The 16473-nt window shown below is 38.2% G+C and overlaps 1 protein-coding gene across 4 annotated transcripts; it reads left to right on the top strand.

Moving 5' to 3' along the window:
• The first annotated feature begins 3191 nt into the window (after positions 1–3191).
• On the top strand, positions 3192–16458 carry kcnj16 (potassium inwardly rectifying channel subfamily J member 16). Of its 4 annotated transcripts, none has more exons than XM_047816996.1 (3): positions 3192–3289; positions 3365–3406; positions 13260–16458. In XM_047816996.1, the coding sequence occupies exon 3, from the start codon at positions 13269–13271 to the stop codon at positions 14388–14390; it is 1122 nt and encodes a 373-aa protein (XP_047672952.1). In that variant the 5' UTR covers positions 3192–3289; positions 3365–3406; positions 13260–13268; the 3' UTR covers positions 14391–16458. The 4 variants fall into 4 exon arrangements, with proteins under 4 accessions (XP_047672952.1, XP_047672954.1, XP_047672953.1 ...); XM_047816998.1 differs by lacking the exon at positions 3192–3289 and adding an exon at positions 4843–5139 and having other exon boundaries at positions 3345–3406; XM_047816997.1 differs by lacking the exon at positions 3192–3289 and adding an exon at positions 4843–5175 and having other exon boundaries at positions 3345–3406.
• The last annotated feature ends 15 nt before the right edge of the window (positions 16459–16473 follow it).

The following is a 16473-nucleotide window of genomic DNA, read 5'->3' as shown; positions in this document are numbered from 1 at the left end:
CACCAGAATCATACCACTGCATACATTAGGATGTTGTTCATTGACTTTATCTCTGCATTTAACACAGTAGTCCACTCTAAACTGATCACTAAGCTCAGTGAATTCTGTATCTGCACATATGCAGATGGATTATGGACTTAATTAACTGAACGTAATTAACTAATTGACCTCAGTCAGTAAGGCTGACTACTGTAATCACATGTCCTCAACCCTCATCCTGAATACCAGTGTCCCACAAGTCTGCATGCTAAGCCCATTCCTCTTCACCCTGCAGATAAGTATGCAGATGATACAACAGTGCTGTCCATTTCCTGTCAGCAGGGTGTTCCACTAACATCCTCACCCGCAATGCCACAAAGACCAAAGAGTTCATTGTGGACTTCCGGAAATCAAACAGCAGCAGACTCCCTCCATCTACAGTGCATTTAATGGACTGAAGTAGAGCATGTCTCCAGATTTAGGTTCTTGGGCATCCGAGTGCACATAAGTGCAACAGTGCAAGACAAACAACAGTGCAAACAGACAATACAAAACACTACAAGACAAACAGACAATACAAAACACTACAAGATAAACAGTGCAAGACAAACAACAGTGCAAACAGACAGTACAAAACACTACAAGACAAACAGACAATACAAAACACTACAAGACAAACAGACAATACAAAACACTACAAGACAAACAGACAATACAAAACACTACAAGATAAACAGACAATGCAAACATTACAAGACAAACAGACAATACAAAACACTACAAGACAAACAGACAATACAAAACATTACAAGACTAACAGACAATACAAAACACTACAAGATAAACAGACAATACAAAACACTACAAGACAAACAGACAATACAAAACACTACAAGATAAACAGACAATGCAAACATTACAAGACAAACAGACAATGCAAAACATTACAAGACAAACAGACAATAGAGTACAAAACATTATAAGACAAACAGACAATACAAAACACTACAAGACAAACAGACAATACAAAACATTACAAGACAAACAGACAATACAAAACACTACAAGACAAACAGACAATACAAAACACTACAAGACAAACAGACAATACAAAACATTACAAGACAAACAGACGATACAAAACATTACAAGACAAACAGACAATACAAAACACTACAAGACAAACAGACAATACAAAACACTACAAGACAAACAGACAATACAAAACATTACAAGACAAACAGACAATACAAAACATTACAAGACAAACAGACAATACAAAACACTACAAGATAAACAGACAATACAAAACACTACAAGACAAACAGACAATACAAACATTACAAGACAAACAGACAATACAAAACACTACAAGACAAACAGACAATACAAACATTACAAGACAAACAGACAATACAAAACACTACAAGATAAACAGACAATGCAAAACACTACAAGACAAACAGACAATGCAAAACATTACAAGACAAACAGACAATACAAACATTACAAGATAAACAGACCATACAAAACACTACAAGACAAATACAGAAAATAGCACTAGCCAGTGTGCCTAGTGTACTGTACATTATAAAGTACTTTGTGCAGCTAGAGCAACTGTAAACATATACAAACCTATGTACTGTAGTAGCAGAAGTTGGATGAGGTATTGACACGTGGTGTACAAAAACAGCAATTGAGGGAGTGATTGATTTGTACAGTCTCGTGTAGTTTATATAGTGAGTGTGTGTGTATTCAGTATCTGCACCAGAACCAGCAGATTCAGGACCAGTTTTTTCCCTAAACCATAAACCTACTGAACTCTACAATACACTGCTAAGACACATGTATCAGTACTACTTCATTGCCTTTAATTGTTTTTTTTTTTTTTTGCACTCGGTTTCTGTTTACACTCGGCTAAGACTTTTCTAAATAATTATCAAAATCTAATTGTATATAACTGTAAATTAATAGCTTACCCTAATTTATCTTTCTATATATGCATACACTGTGAACACTCACACACACACACACACACACACACACACACACACACACACACACACACAAACACACATATAACATTCCACAACATTAAACATAAGAATAAATGGATTATGATATTATCCATGTTGGAATAAATAAAAATGTTGTTGTTTTTTTCTCAAACATTTGTTCCTGTTCACCCACAGTTCTTCGATTACTGCCTATAAATACGCTCTATAAATGAATCCAATTTTTTTCTCAGGTGTCAGACTATTATTGTTACATGTACAAAGAGCTTCTCACAGTGTAAATTTCTTTGACACCTAATCTGTGACATTTGTACAGATTCTTAAACTTTATGCTACAGTTCCCAATCTGTACATTTAAAGAAAATGCATACATTCAACAGTTTTTCGATGCATGTCAAAAATACCCTTTAGTGTAATAACATGCAAGAACATTCTCATTTGCACCAGGTGATAAAGACCCAGTGGACACAGACTTGTATCATATCTCCTCCATGCATAAAACAATGCACCCCACTGCTGTGTACAAGTAAAGCTAACCTTGTTTCCTGGGTAAACAGAAAGACAAAAGACGATCTGAAATCTGATTGAGGGACTACTCAAAAGAAAGGACCAATTTGAAGACAAGCACTCCCAAGCTCTCGGGTATCTCTTGGATTAGGGCATTAACAATAGACACACACATTTCTGTCATTCCAAGCACGATTTTCCTCTCTATTGAACAACTTTGCAAGAGGACTCAAGAATAAAATCCCTGAAGTATTGTTTATTACTACTACTACTACTACTACTACTATTACTACTAATAATAATGTACATTTGTAGTACACCATTATTGTATGATTGTCTAGCACAGTATTTAATAAAGGCTATGCTGATGACTTCCAAGCTCATATTACTCCTTCATTACTTTCCTTCACCCTCATCAAAAGCAATCACATTTTTGTTTTGACAGCTATACCAGAACCATTGCCTTGTTTTCTAGCTACAGTTCTTGAAATGCTTCAGTTGTTTATAAAGGACAGGTTATTGTATGATGGAGGACAAAGTGTAATATTAGACATACTGTAAACAAGCTGTGCAGGCACATGCAGTTTGTCTTTCATGCCTGTTTCTAAAAAGAAGTCAAGTTTTCCTATTATTTTTTATTATCTGCCGGCATAGAGGTGATTGTCCTCACAAAAGAAATTTAATTTGTGTACACACACAGAGATGAACACATGCTTGCACACAAAGAAAAACCTTCACCCTCTGAGACATGTGAGCCAGTTTCTTAGTAAAGGTACAGTACAGTACAGGTGGGTTGGTTCTTTCACACATTCTTGCCCAATCCAGCCTCTGTTGTTGGAGATTGAGCGTCGTCTTTCTTACAGGTCCTCACACCTCATAATCTGCAAGGTAGAGAAACATCTCAGGTAAGCCACTTCTTCTCCTCTCAAAGGTGTGTGTGTGTGTGTGTGTGAATCTCTATATGTTTTGATGCCTGAAGACTTTGCACGTCTGCAAAAACCAAAAATAAATAAAGTTTTATTTTAAGGACACTACGAATTAGAACAAATCAGCCAAGCAATAAAACTGTCTCAAGCATCAGCTTGTGACCAAGAAATTGACCCACGGCCTTAATAAGCTGTGGATTGCGGGTGATTGGCATTAGAAAAATTGTGAGGTGCGGTTAAGAATTTGTATCCAGCAAATACTCAGCCCAGACTTCCAACACCATTCTATATTCTAGGGGTTTGTGGTTTCTATTTTCCTGTTGGATTCAGGCTGAGAATCGGATGTGGTGTATTTCTATGCATGTGTGTGCCAATAAATGCCCTCTCTGTAGGCTGAGGGCCATGGGTGGATTTCCTTCAAGATGAAATGACACAAGAAGAGACTGCAGTTTAAGCCATTCAATCACAGAACGTCACAGACTAACAGACAGTTCAAGGTCTCAAAACAAGACAAGAAGGTTTTCGGATTGACATTTACAAATGTTAATAACTTTAAAACAATAATTGTAATATTTAGTGGTTTGGATATTAATAGCAGCTTAAAACAGCCAATTGTTTTACAGCTTTGTAAAAATCTTATAGCAAAATAATTTTTTACCCATTATATACGAGTCAAATTTTTCATACAAGTGATTTGTTTTATACACCATAAATCATATCGAATACCACAGAATGCCACAAACCAGCTTGTGTTCTGAATCATTCACTGACATTCATCATTGTTTTACTGGGGTTTTTTTTTCCTACTTTAAACATTTCTTAACCATTCAAGCTTGTGCGTATGCATGTGCATAGCAGAGTCTAGTTGTCAAGAACAATTCCACGTCTCTTGATCTACAGTGATTACTTTATTTGATAGAAAATTTATAAAGCATGTACAAGCCAAAAATCATGTAATCATGCTAGAGCAAATCAAGTCATTTAATAATCATAGCTACTATCGATCTACTGAACTTAAACAGCTACAACAAAGATTATATCATTCCTAATAACAACGATGAGATAAATGCCAAATTAACACGCTATACTTGAAAATACTTTAAATCGTAGATGTAACTATGTAACTATAGTTGTATATGATGAATGTGGGTGTATAAGATTCCTTATTTATGTCAAATAAATTGACATATTTCAATTAACAATTCATATTGGATTAATGAGGTGAGATGTGATGCCATATGCACGTAATTGTATGCTAAATTAACTCACATATCAGTCCCTAACAGTCTGTTTTTCTCCTCTTTGAATTCATGTTGCGCAACATCTCACTCTGCTAAACATAGCCATTACGTTCTGGTGCATGACATCCTCTTGTTGGTCAAACGTTAGCTAAATAATTTGCACTTAACTTGCAGATCACTGAAACAGTCAAGGTCAGAACGAGTGAATCAGGACCGTGGGCAAATCATGGAATGTTTTTAGTGTCTGTGAACCCTGAATGGCTGGAAGAATGTTGCTTGTACAAAGTGGGCATGTAATGGACTTGTAAGAGCCTGAAGCAGTACAGGAAACATAACGACAGTGCTGGAGCACTGAATACTGCCATATGACCCAGATGACCAGGACCTGAAGGCCATGTTCCATGTCACTTCCCATGAGCAGCAGAGTGTAGAGAAATCAAACGGCAGAAAATGACTGCATGAAATGAAGGGGTGGGTCGTGTATGCATTGATCATAATATAAAGAAGGTATAGAATCCGGCTGAAACATTACCTGTCAATGATTTGTGGCATGTATTTAGAATTTAGTATGTCTAAAGGTTTAATTTCATTCAGTTAAAATGTATTTGTATAGCGCTTTTAACAATGGACATTGTCTCAAAGCAGCTTTAAGATAAGAACATAAGAAATACTGCAAAAAGTTTAACATAATACAAGGATTTATTTGTTTTTAAATGTGTTTGTATTTATCCCCAATGAGAAAGCCTGAGGTAACTGTGGCAAGGAAAATCTCCCTTAGATGGAGGAGAAGGAAACCTAGAGAGGAACCAGACTCAATGGTGAACCCCTCCTCCTTTGGGTGACACCATGCTGTGAATATAAATTGTTATAAACACCAGACAGTGTTATTAAGAATGAGGTCCTTTCTATAATCATATAAACTCTGACAATTGTGTATTGATTAGGATGTCGATGTCCTCAAAGACCACATGGAGTTGGTAATTTCCCTTTGAATGTTTACAATCAATGGGGGGTGGGGGGGGGGGGCATGGTGGTTTAGTGGTTAACACGATTGCCTCACACCTCCAAGGTTGTTGGTTCGATTCCCACCTCCACCTTGTGTGTGTGGAGTTTGCATGTTCTCCCCGTGCCTCGGGGGTTTCCTCCGGGTACTCCGGTTTCCTCTCCTGGTCCAAAGACATGCATGGTAGGTTGATTGGCATCTCTGGAAAATGGTCCGTAGTGTGTGAGTGTGTGAGTGAATGAGAGTGTGTGTGTGTGTGTCCTGCGATGGGTTGGCACTCCGTCCAGGGTGTATCCTGCCTCGATGCCCAATGACGCCTGAGATAGGCACAGGCTCTCCATGACCCGAGAAATTCGAATAAGTGGTAGAAAATGAATGAATGAATGTTTACAATCAACAAGAAACGGAACACAAGTGAAGCTGGCACAATCCCTAGATGCATCGGGATGGGTAGAGAAAGAGAAGAAAGTGGAGCGGAATTAACGTAGCTGCTGTTCATAATATTAACCAGAAAGAAATAATGTACAGTATATCTACTGGAGCACACGGCTGTAGGATGTAATATGTGTATGCCTGGCAAAAGAGATATGTCATTAAATCTGCTTTTATACTGGTTAAGTGTGTCTGATGCCCAAACGCTGTCAGGAAGGCTAAGAAAAAAATTAGCTCTACCGCCTTTAGTAGATTTTGCCATTCTGGAAACTACCAGAAGTCCTGGGTTCTGTGATCTCAAAGAGCATGATGGATTGTAGCGTGTTAGAAGACTTATTACAAGGCAATTTGAAATCAATTCTAAATTTAACACGTAGCCAGAAAAGAGATGAATAAACATGGACTCTTGTTTTTGTATACTCATGCAGCAATCATGTGTTAGAAGAGAGTTAGCAATTTGGCAGCTAATGGCAAGACCAAATTAGGGAGAAAATATATCACTATATAGAGAAACATGGAGTTATGCATCTCAGAAACTACATACGAAATTCACTTTAACTGAGCAATATAAATAACTCATCTCGGAAAGAAAATACTTCCTCTAGGCTGTCAGAACTGTTCAGCAAAAACTTTGTACTACTCCTTAAAATAAAAGAAGACAACCTAATTCGGTAGACGACAATCCCAATATCAATCATATGGATGTATTGCAACAATAAAAATAACAATTCATTCCAATGTTCTGCCTTTTAAACCTTAAGAAACATAGGAAATCCCTGTGGCCCTTAAAAAAAGTCTGATGTGGTTTAAAAATCCTACTGTAGTTAGTGCATTTAGCACCAGTCCTAAATGGGACATCTGTATTTGAAGCACTTAAAGCATTGCCAATACTTTGGAAAGGCTACTCAACACTGTGTATATGTAATGCTACACTTGAAGTAAAACTACAGCTGCTGCTGTTAAAAAAAGCTTCAAATTCCAATCAATAGAACGGAGAATGATCATTAGTTTCGATGCCTGCCAAATTTGAGATCATAGAATGTGGTTTAATGTGTTGCACTGGAGCTCTAAGGATGAAGCATACAGCTACCAATTTATTTAGCAATGTGCAAACTGCATGCTGAACATGACACCTGCCTCAAACTATAGCAAGTAGTATCTCAAATGTTTTAATGTGATTTCAAATACTGAGACACTGTTCCCTATAAAGGGGGGCACGGTGGCTTAGTGGTTAGCACGTTTGCCTCACACCTCCAGGGTTGGGGGTTCGATTCCGGCCTCCGCCTTGTGTGTGTGGAGTTTGCATGTTCTCCCCGTGCCTCGGGGGTTTCCTCGGGGTACTCCGGTTTCCTCCCCCGGTCCAAAGACATGCATGGTAGGTTGATTGGCATCTCTGGAAAATTGTCTGTAGTGTGTGATTGTGTGAGTGAATGAGAGTGTGTGTGTGCCCTGCGATGGGTTGGCACTACGTCCAGGGTGTATCCTGCCTTGATGCCCCGATGACGCCTGAGATAGGAACAGGCTCCCCGTGACCCGAGGTAGTTCGGATAAAACGGTAGAAAATGAATGAATGAATGAATGTTCCCTATAAACATGGAAAATTGTATAGCTAAATCCAAATCTAGTTCAAAACTAGTTCTGTGTGTGTGATGATTTGGACATATCTGTACAGTTTGCATGATGCTTAACTGGATATCTAAAATCCAAGGCTTTTCAAACCAGTCCTTCTCACATTCCAGAAACACTTATTAGTATAAGTAATTTCAGCTAACATCAGGATGATACGTACAAACGTCTGAACCCAATAGGGAAAACTCCCGTACAGCACATGATGACAGACGTCATGTACAGCACGTGATGACGTCATTACAGAAGATGGGACACAAAGGTGATACAAGTAGACACCTGTTTACGATTTTTATAAATGAATTGCGCATCTTACTGACCTGCTCTCTGTCAGTCGAGACACATCTTTACCAGTATGAAGTGGGATGGATACCAGGCTGACATTCTGTCTATGTCTTCTGAGACTATGCTGCACAATCTGGCAGACAAAGCTTTGACTCTGTCCAGGAAAAAAGGGTCTACGTTTTTCAAGAAGCAGAGTGTCATGATCTGTGACCAGTTGTGCTTTCTGTCAATACTGTTTTCATACTAATATAATTTTTTGTTTCTAAATCAACACTCTTGATCTGATTTGCACTTGCCAGTTTAGTGCCAGGGTGGAGTTAGCTTTTAGTACAGTGCACGCTAGTTGCGGCTTGGCTGCAATAGATAATAGATCTGTCTTTTGCCTGTGCTTTGCACTTTGGGCTGCTTCCAGTTTCCATCTTTTCTGTTCACTGCCCCGTCTCACTCCGGTTGTGTGTGGAGTTTCCTCAACCAACAATGGGCCAGAATTCTGTATTCCACCTAGATGACAGTCACTTTACACATCGCCATGGAGTGTTAAGCCATCAGGGTTCTGGATCAACACAGAAGCTAGGGGATGTGGGTGGCAAGAAGAGAAGGCAGCCAAGCAGGAGTCGCTCTGTCTCAGCTTAGCAAGTGCTTTATATTAGATTACATGCTTCTACGTAAAAAGATCCATCTTAGAGATCCATAAGCCACTTTAAAGATAGAGGTCATTTATGAAATGAAAATTGATTCTATGAATCCCATCACTGTGATTGAAACAATCTCCTGACAATAGGGTAAGCATGATTTTGTTGCGTGACTTGGGAGATTAGTCTCTCTCATTTTTAAAATATACACTAAATTCATAAAGTACTTACAAAGTCATGGTGGACAGACAAGTAGCCCAGGGACAAGAAGATTTGGTTTTATATTTACTAGATGGAAAAAATAGTAATTCAATTGATAATTTAATAAATTACGCATATGAATAGTATAATTCATACTCAATTGAGACTCAATTAGGTTTCCATTCATTCATTAATTCATTCATTCATTCATTTTCTACCACTTATCCGAACTCAGGCGTCATCGGGCATCAAGGCAGGATACACCCTGGACGCAGTGCCAACCCATCGCAGGGCACACACACACACACTCTCATTCACTCACACACTCACACACTACAGACAATTTTCCAGAGATGCCAATCAACCTACCATGCATGTCTTTGGACCAAGGGAGGAAACCAGAGTACCCGGAGGAAACCCCCGAGGCACGGGGAGAACATGCAAACCACACACACAAGGCGGAGGCGGGAATCGAACACCCAACCGTGCCCCCTCAATTAGGTTTTCCAAACAACCAAAATATACTGTAAGTCTGTGCTGAACACCGGAGCTTCCGAGTTTATAATCTGTCAGCCCCTGAAAGCAAAGGTATATTCGAGCACTCTAAAACTGCAATGATATTATAAATATGTAATAAAACTGAGGGCATGCGATATGGTGATGCAGATGTGAATAAAAACGAAGCAAGGAAAGTAATAATTGTAGTACTGAGGTAATAATTATCCTAAATATGCTTCAAATAGAAGACACAAATATTAACTTTGGCATGAAATTAAAGGAAGGCTACACAGAATAGAAGAAGCAATGCCATGCAACAGCTAAATATTCAGCAACCTGCCAAGATCATGCTTTGTTGCAAGGAGGTTTGTATCTCCAGGCAACTGATCTATTATGATAAATTGTATTGACAATGAGTGCAGAAGAAAGCAATAGTGGGAAAGTAAAGAAAGTCGCAAATGGTAAACATTCCCAGATTGTCTATCTTAAAATAGACCTGGAAAGGAAGGAATGAGTACTCGTCAACTGAATGTCAGACAGGAATACAACCGAACACATGAATAAAATTATGACAGAAGGAAAAAACACTGTGGAAAAATGAGAGAATGAATGAATTCTCTCTATCCCCTCTGACCACTGCCACTACATACACACACACACATACACACATACACCATATTTACTCACATACACAATACACAGCGTTTCTCTTTGGACTACTTGTGTACCATTAAAAGTATACAAACATTTCACACTTTTCTAAAAATGGGTGACGATAGTCAGTGTCAATCAGACAAAGTTGTCAAGAAAGGAGAGAGGGAGAGAAAAAGTAGAATAAGTAAGACAGATTTTTGATACATAGCAGACAATTTCGCTTAATTACCTCTTTCAACAATAAGAGTAGGAAAAGCAGGCGGAACATTGGGCATGCCAGGATCGGGTGAGTGAAAGGCCATGTGGTCCACTCCGAGGCAGCATGCCTGCATCTGAACATAGCCACAGAGCTCCAGTGCCGGCCAGCAGCGAACATGGCCTGCTCATTTATCTGTCACTTCCAGGCACTGTTTCATGAGAGGAAATGGAAATAAAATTTTATCTGTGCGACTGTAGTGATTCTGGTCTTGTGGCCTGGTATAAGGCCAGCTGTGAGTGCAATCAATCACGGTTGCTAGAAATGAATCCTATAGCCATCTTAAAGTTCTGTGTGCTTGTTGTAGAAAATATATGTTCATGTTTGTAACTTCTGCATTTGTGTGTGTTTAGTGTGTTTCTTGTCAAGGCATACAAGCGAGTTTGTGATTTACCTTTGAAAAGCAGTGTTAACAAATATGAACATTTGGACATGTTGAACACAGTTTATAAGTACAAATATTAAGGTGTGTGTACAGTACGTACCTTTAGATATCAGTATCGGTACATAAGAACATGTGTGTGTGCCTGTCTAAACTTACCTATAAAGCCACCATTACACATAGTCACATATGAACATGTGTGTATGTTGGGCAAATGTACAGTATGCGAGTTTATGTATACACATGTGTACTTACCTTACATAGCACATAAATATATGTCTGTTGGGGGGGGGGGGGGGGGCACGGTGGCGTAGTGGTTAGCACGTTCGCCTCACACCTCCCAGGGTTGGGGGTTCGTTTCCCGCCTCCGCCTTGTGTGTGTGGAGTTTGCATGTTCTCCCCGTGCCTCGGGGGTTTCCTCCGGGTACTCCGGTTTCCTCCCCCGGTCCAAAGACATGCATGGTAGTTTGATTGGCATCTTTGGAAAATCCCTAGTGTGTGTGTGTGAGTGAATGAGAGTGTGTGTGTGCCCTGTGATGGGTTGGCACTCTGTACAGGGTGTTTCCTGCCTTGAGGCTCCCTGTGACCCGAGAAGTTCAGAAAAGCGGTAGAAAATGAATGAATAAATGAATGAATTTGTTAATAGCTATGACTCATCATGTTTTCATCATGAAACCTGTCATTCTATATATATATGTGAATTATATCAACTTTATTTTTACCAGCTTATAAACATTTGAGTCATGATGGGAAATTAAAGACAGCACATATGCAGGGCGGGTCTAAAGGTTTGCATCCGATCTAAGATCAACATCCTGTAAACGTTTTTTATTCTATGATTCACTTTGTGAGTCATAACTGATGATGAATATTGTATCCTTATCATGCATATCATATACAGCATTTCTTAGAGTGATTCCAATCGGGATTTTACGGTAAGACCTGATTCAACATTAAGGGCCCACTACAACCTAAAGTAGGGGTCACAATAACTTTGCATAGTGGATATAAAAAGTATGTATACCCCTGTTATAATTGCAGGTTTTTGTGATCAATCATGTCCTATCTTTATAACGTGAGAGCAAGTAACAAATTTCAGATAAAAAGTAAAAACATATATATATATATTCATTCATTCATTTTCTACCGCTTATCCGAACTACCTCGGGTCAAGGGGAGCCTGTGCCTATCTCAGGCGTCATCGGGCATCAAGACAGGATACACCCTGGACAGAGTGCCAACCCATCACAGGGCACACCCACAAACATTCACTCACACACTCACACACTATGGGCAATTTTCCAGAGATACCAATCAACCTACCATGCATGTCTTTGGGCCGGGGGAGGAAACTGGAGTACCTGGAGGAAACCCCCGAGGCACAGGGAGAACATGCAAACTCCACACACACAAGGCGGAGGTGGGAATCGAACCAACAACCTTGGAGGTGTGAGGCAATCGTGTTAACCACTAAGCCACCGTGCCCCTCTGACAATGAGATTTAATTAATTTAATTTATTTGGGGTTCTTCAGAATGTTGACAGGTGTAGAACAAGTATCTATAAATATAAGTTAAAATGTGTTTAGTTAATTCTGAGCACATTCACCTGTCCGTTTATGTACAAGTTTATCATTCATATTTGTCATTCACATTAATTTTGTTGGCTTCTCCATCACATTAAAGGTAAAATTCTCACATTCATTTTGTTTTGTTTTAATGTCACAATTAAAAAAAAACACAATTTTAATAGGGTGTGCGGACTTTTTTAATGTATATCATGTCTCAGTAACTCCTGAAATCATTCCTGATTCCATTTATTTTGGTGACCTTCTAAAAGTCTTTATTTCCATTAAGCCTGGTGTTAAAACGCTGTAGTGGAATGGCCAGAGCTCACTGACTCTTCCTTCATTCCACCACAAACAATCCTGCAGATCTTCCTTTATTCCACAACAACCAATCCTGATGATGAATGCCAAGATTCATTTATTCATTGATCTTCAGTAAATGCTTTATACGTCTGAGGTCTGCAGAAGATCCAGAGTGTATCTCTTATAATCTATTAAAAGCTAACACTCAAGGAACACTAATTAAAACCTTCAACTTTCTCCAATATATATATATCTGTAAGTTTAGCTACACTAAATTGCTGCTGTGTGTGAATTGGTGCTCTAAAATGGATAATGGATGGTCCCCACCTCACACGTGGTGTTTATAAGGCAAGTTATGGCCCAGATCAAAACTGAACTAAAGAAATTATGAATAATGAATGAATTAATCTTTCAATATTAAAAAAACAAAAAACATAATAAACGGAAAGAATTGAATGCAGCCTTTCCTTGTTTCACTAGAACCAGACAGAATAACTACAGGCACCATACAGTGATATTTGAGAATCATTTAAAACAGAAGTATCCAAGCCTGATTTAGGAACCTGCCAAATCGATGTCTTCAAGAGTACATGAATATGAAATCCAGGTGTGTAAAGCTGAACTACTGCCTAGTCTACAGGGCAGTATATTTCCAAGACACCCAAGGTTTAATCTGATGAAGGTCACCGTGTTACCCCATCAATAGCAATCCCATAACTCTGACATGAGTCTATTTATATTTCCTTATTTTAGGCCGGCAGCATGAACTCGAGAACGGTTCAAAAGCCGCATTACTCCAACGTAAAATTGGATGATGGCTACTGCTTCACAAAGAGACGATATGTGAACAAAGATGGCAGCTGCAACATAGTGTTTCGCCATGTGCCTGAGGAATGTCTTTTATATGTGACAGACATCTTTACCACACTGGTGGAGATCCGCTGGAGGGCCATGTTCTTGACCTTTGCCCTCTCATATATCCTGTCCTGGCTCTTCTTTGGGATCCTGTTCTGGATTATCGCACTGATCCATGGTGACACAAAGGACCCAAACAACGAGCCATGCATCTATGAGGTAAGAAGCTTTACAGCAGCCTTCCTCTTCTCTCTTGAGACACAGACTACCATCGGATATGGCTCACGCGGCATGTCTGAGAACTGCATGCTGGCCATCATTACTGTGACCATACAGGACGTCATCAGCGTCTTCATAGACACCTTTGTAATCGGGATCGTTGTTGCCAAAATGGCATCGGCCCGGAAAAGAGCACAGACAGTCGGATTCAGTAATACTGCCGTGATAAACCTTCGTAATGGGCATCTGTGCCTGTCATGGCGAGTGGGTGACTTCCGTAGAAACCACCTGGTAGAAGGAACCACGCATGCCCAGCTGGTCAGGCACACAGTGCATACAAGTAGCCAATCTGACATAACCTATCATGACCTTGAAATCCAAAACAGTCATGTCATTCTGGCCACTCCAGTGACTATCATCCACAGAATCAATGCCAGCAGTCCTCTACATAAAATGACCATGCAAGATCTACAAAAAGAAAGCTTTGACTTGGTGGTGACTTTTACATACACAGATGACTGCAGTGGGATTCTCCACCAGTCACGCACCTCCTACACTCCAAGTGAAATTCTGTGGGGTCAGCAGTTTAAAGAGATGGTGAGGGTTACCGAGAAGTCCTACCGAGTGGACTATTCTCTCTTTCACCTAGCAGTTAAAGTCCCAGTGACAGAAAGCAGTGATGAAAACTATGAACTAAAGCATCCTTCAAGCTGTAAACAAGACCAACAAATGGGTTGTTCTCTGGCAGTGGAGAGTGAAGAAATCTTAGGTCAAAACAATACTAGCATTACTATTCAAGAAAAACTATAACAAACCATGGTATCTATAGAACCTTGCAGTACTTAGGGTACACTTAAGGGACAGTAAAGCTATGTATGAAATATACAATAAAACAATTCAAAAACCTTGTAGCTAATGTCCGCCATATACACATGTGGAATGTTAGATTCAGGCGTAAGTCATTCAGGATTTTTCTTAAAATAGAATTTTATAGATAGAACCTGCAGACCATATATGTGAAGTAAATCTAATGATTTGTGTTATTTATTTTTTAGGCAATCTAAAGTGCTGTAGGGCGATATATTGATCATGCTTTATCTATTAAAAATGTACAAACATGCTTGACCATGAGCCTTAGTCTCACTAGCGTTGATACAGTATATTATGACAAATCACCTAATACTCTGTGAGAATAACTGGATTTGCAATGCCTTAGTGCTATATGTCGGTCATTTCAGTTCCATTTGCTAAATTATATTATCAATATGGTAAATAATGCAGCAAGGCTAACATTAAGTGAACTGCACAATATCATCTTACCACAGCAGGGAAATTTAAATTAAGTCTAGCAGAATTATGTTTTTGCTTTGTTATGCTATTCGGATTGCAGTAAAATAACATTTATAATTAAAATATTGAAATTTCAGAATATATATTTTTTTATGTTTTCAACTGGAAACTATAATTCATGCTTTTTGTCTACACCACACACACCTGTTGATATTGCTTAATGAGTATTATTACTTTATTTGTATGAAATTGTGTTCTTTTGTATAATGCCTACAATCAAAAGCTTTATAATAATATTAAAGATTATAAATAATGCAAATTTTATATTTACTAATTTAAGAAGTGAAATCTGTGTGCAGTGAAAATGTACATGACCCTATAAGTTCTTCATAATGTCTCTCCTTATGCCCATTTTATACTAGACCAGGTACATCTTCAGTACCACTGTTGTCATATGTACATTTCTATTCAAGATAAGAACTTTAATCGACGGTAGATGGGAAATGTATGTAAGGAATATTTAAAAAACTAACACACAACAGGACGTGCTGTTATAGAAATATAATACAGGATGAGATGCTGTAATATACCATAATAACCAATTTGCTTACAATTGCAATATTTATTTTATAATGTTATATGAATGCCCACACAAGACTCGTGGTAATTTTTCATAAATTATGAAAAAGCAGCTCACCTTCCTCTCTGTATTCCCTGTTTTAAAGTTAATAAGAAGCAAGTTAATAAAAATACAGCTTGTCACGTTGTGGAAAAACTGGAAATCTCAAACACAACCTGTCCGGAAGACTTTCCCGTGGCAGTAAATATACTATTTGGAGACTCCTTCCATAAATGTTAAATAAACTTCAAACTTAACTCCTTACAGAAAAAAAGCAACAAGGACATTTTCTGATCAATTTATTAAATTGTGTGGATCTTCTGCCAAGTCACTGTGAATGAATTGTTGCCATACATGTAATATTGTACGGTATTAAAACAAGTGCTTTAAGACAAACCTCTACGTGCAATTAAAACCATGGCTACTGACAAAGCTGCTATTATAGAAATTTAACAATTTCTGACCAAAATGACTCACGAATTCAACATCACTGTGGTATAAAGGGAATTAATGAAGGGATGTTTCATGTGTATTCTTTCTCCTAAACTCCAAATATATATAAATTGTCATCCCTTTTATATTTTATTCACTTAAATATTATATAGTTTGAATAAAATTATGATCATTGCATGTCACATAAGGCTTATTTCTATAAAATGATCCAGTGATATCTGTACAGATATCGGTGCAGATATTTCATTTGAATCAGTAATATGTCATTTATTTGTATTTACCTCCTTTCCAGTCTATTTTGATTCACTATTCATATCCACTCCTTTCTCTGTTGTTTGTCCAGCACTTCTCCTCTGACTTGTACCCCGTGACATGTAAATGAATTAAGTGCAAATATCTTTACAAAATATTTGCATGAATAATTATCAGTTAATCACAAATAAATGTGATTCTGAATTGATATGATCCTGATTACAAATGTTACAGTATATTATTTACAAATAAATATAAATACAATGATCATTACAAATA

The sequence above is a fragment of the Tachysurus fulvidraco genome, chromosome 8 (assembly GCF_022655615.1).
Source record: "Tachysurus fulvidraco isolate hzauxx_2018 chromosome 8, HZAU_PFXX_2.0, whole genome shotgun sequence".
In the NCBI taxonomy this organism is placed as follows: domain Eukaryota; kingdom Metazoa; phylum Chordata; class Actinopteri; order Siluriformes; family Bagridae; genus Tachysurus; species Tachysurus fulvidraco.
Note: the sequence above shows the minus strand (reverse complement) of the source record. Positions and strands in the feature narration are given on the sequence as shown.

What these genes read in the sequence shown, in the direction of transcription:
- kcnj16 (XM_047816995.1), top strand. Translation starts at nt 13,081, where the DNA reads ATGTCTTCAAGAGTACATGAATATGAAATCCAG. An exon ending in TACATGAATATGAAATCCAG is followed by an intron (nt 13,114 to 13,259) that starts GTGTGTAAAGCT and finishes TCCTTATTTTAG; the next exon opens with GCCGGCAGCATGAACTCGAG.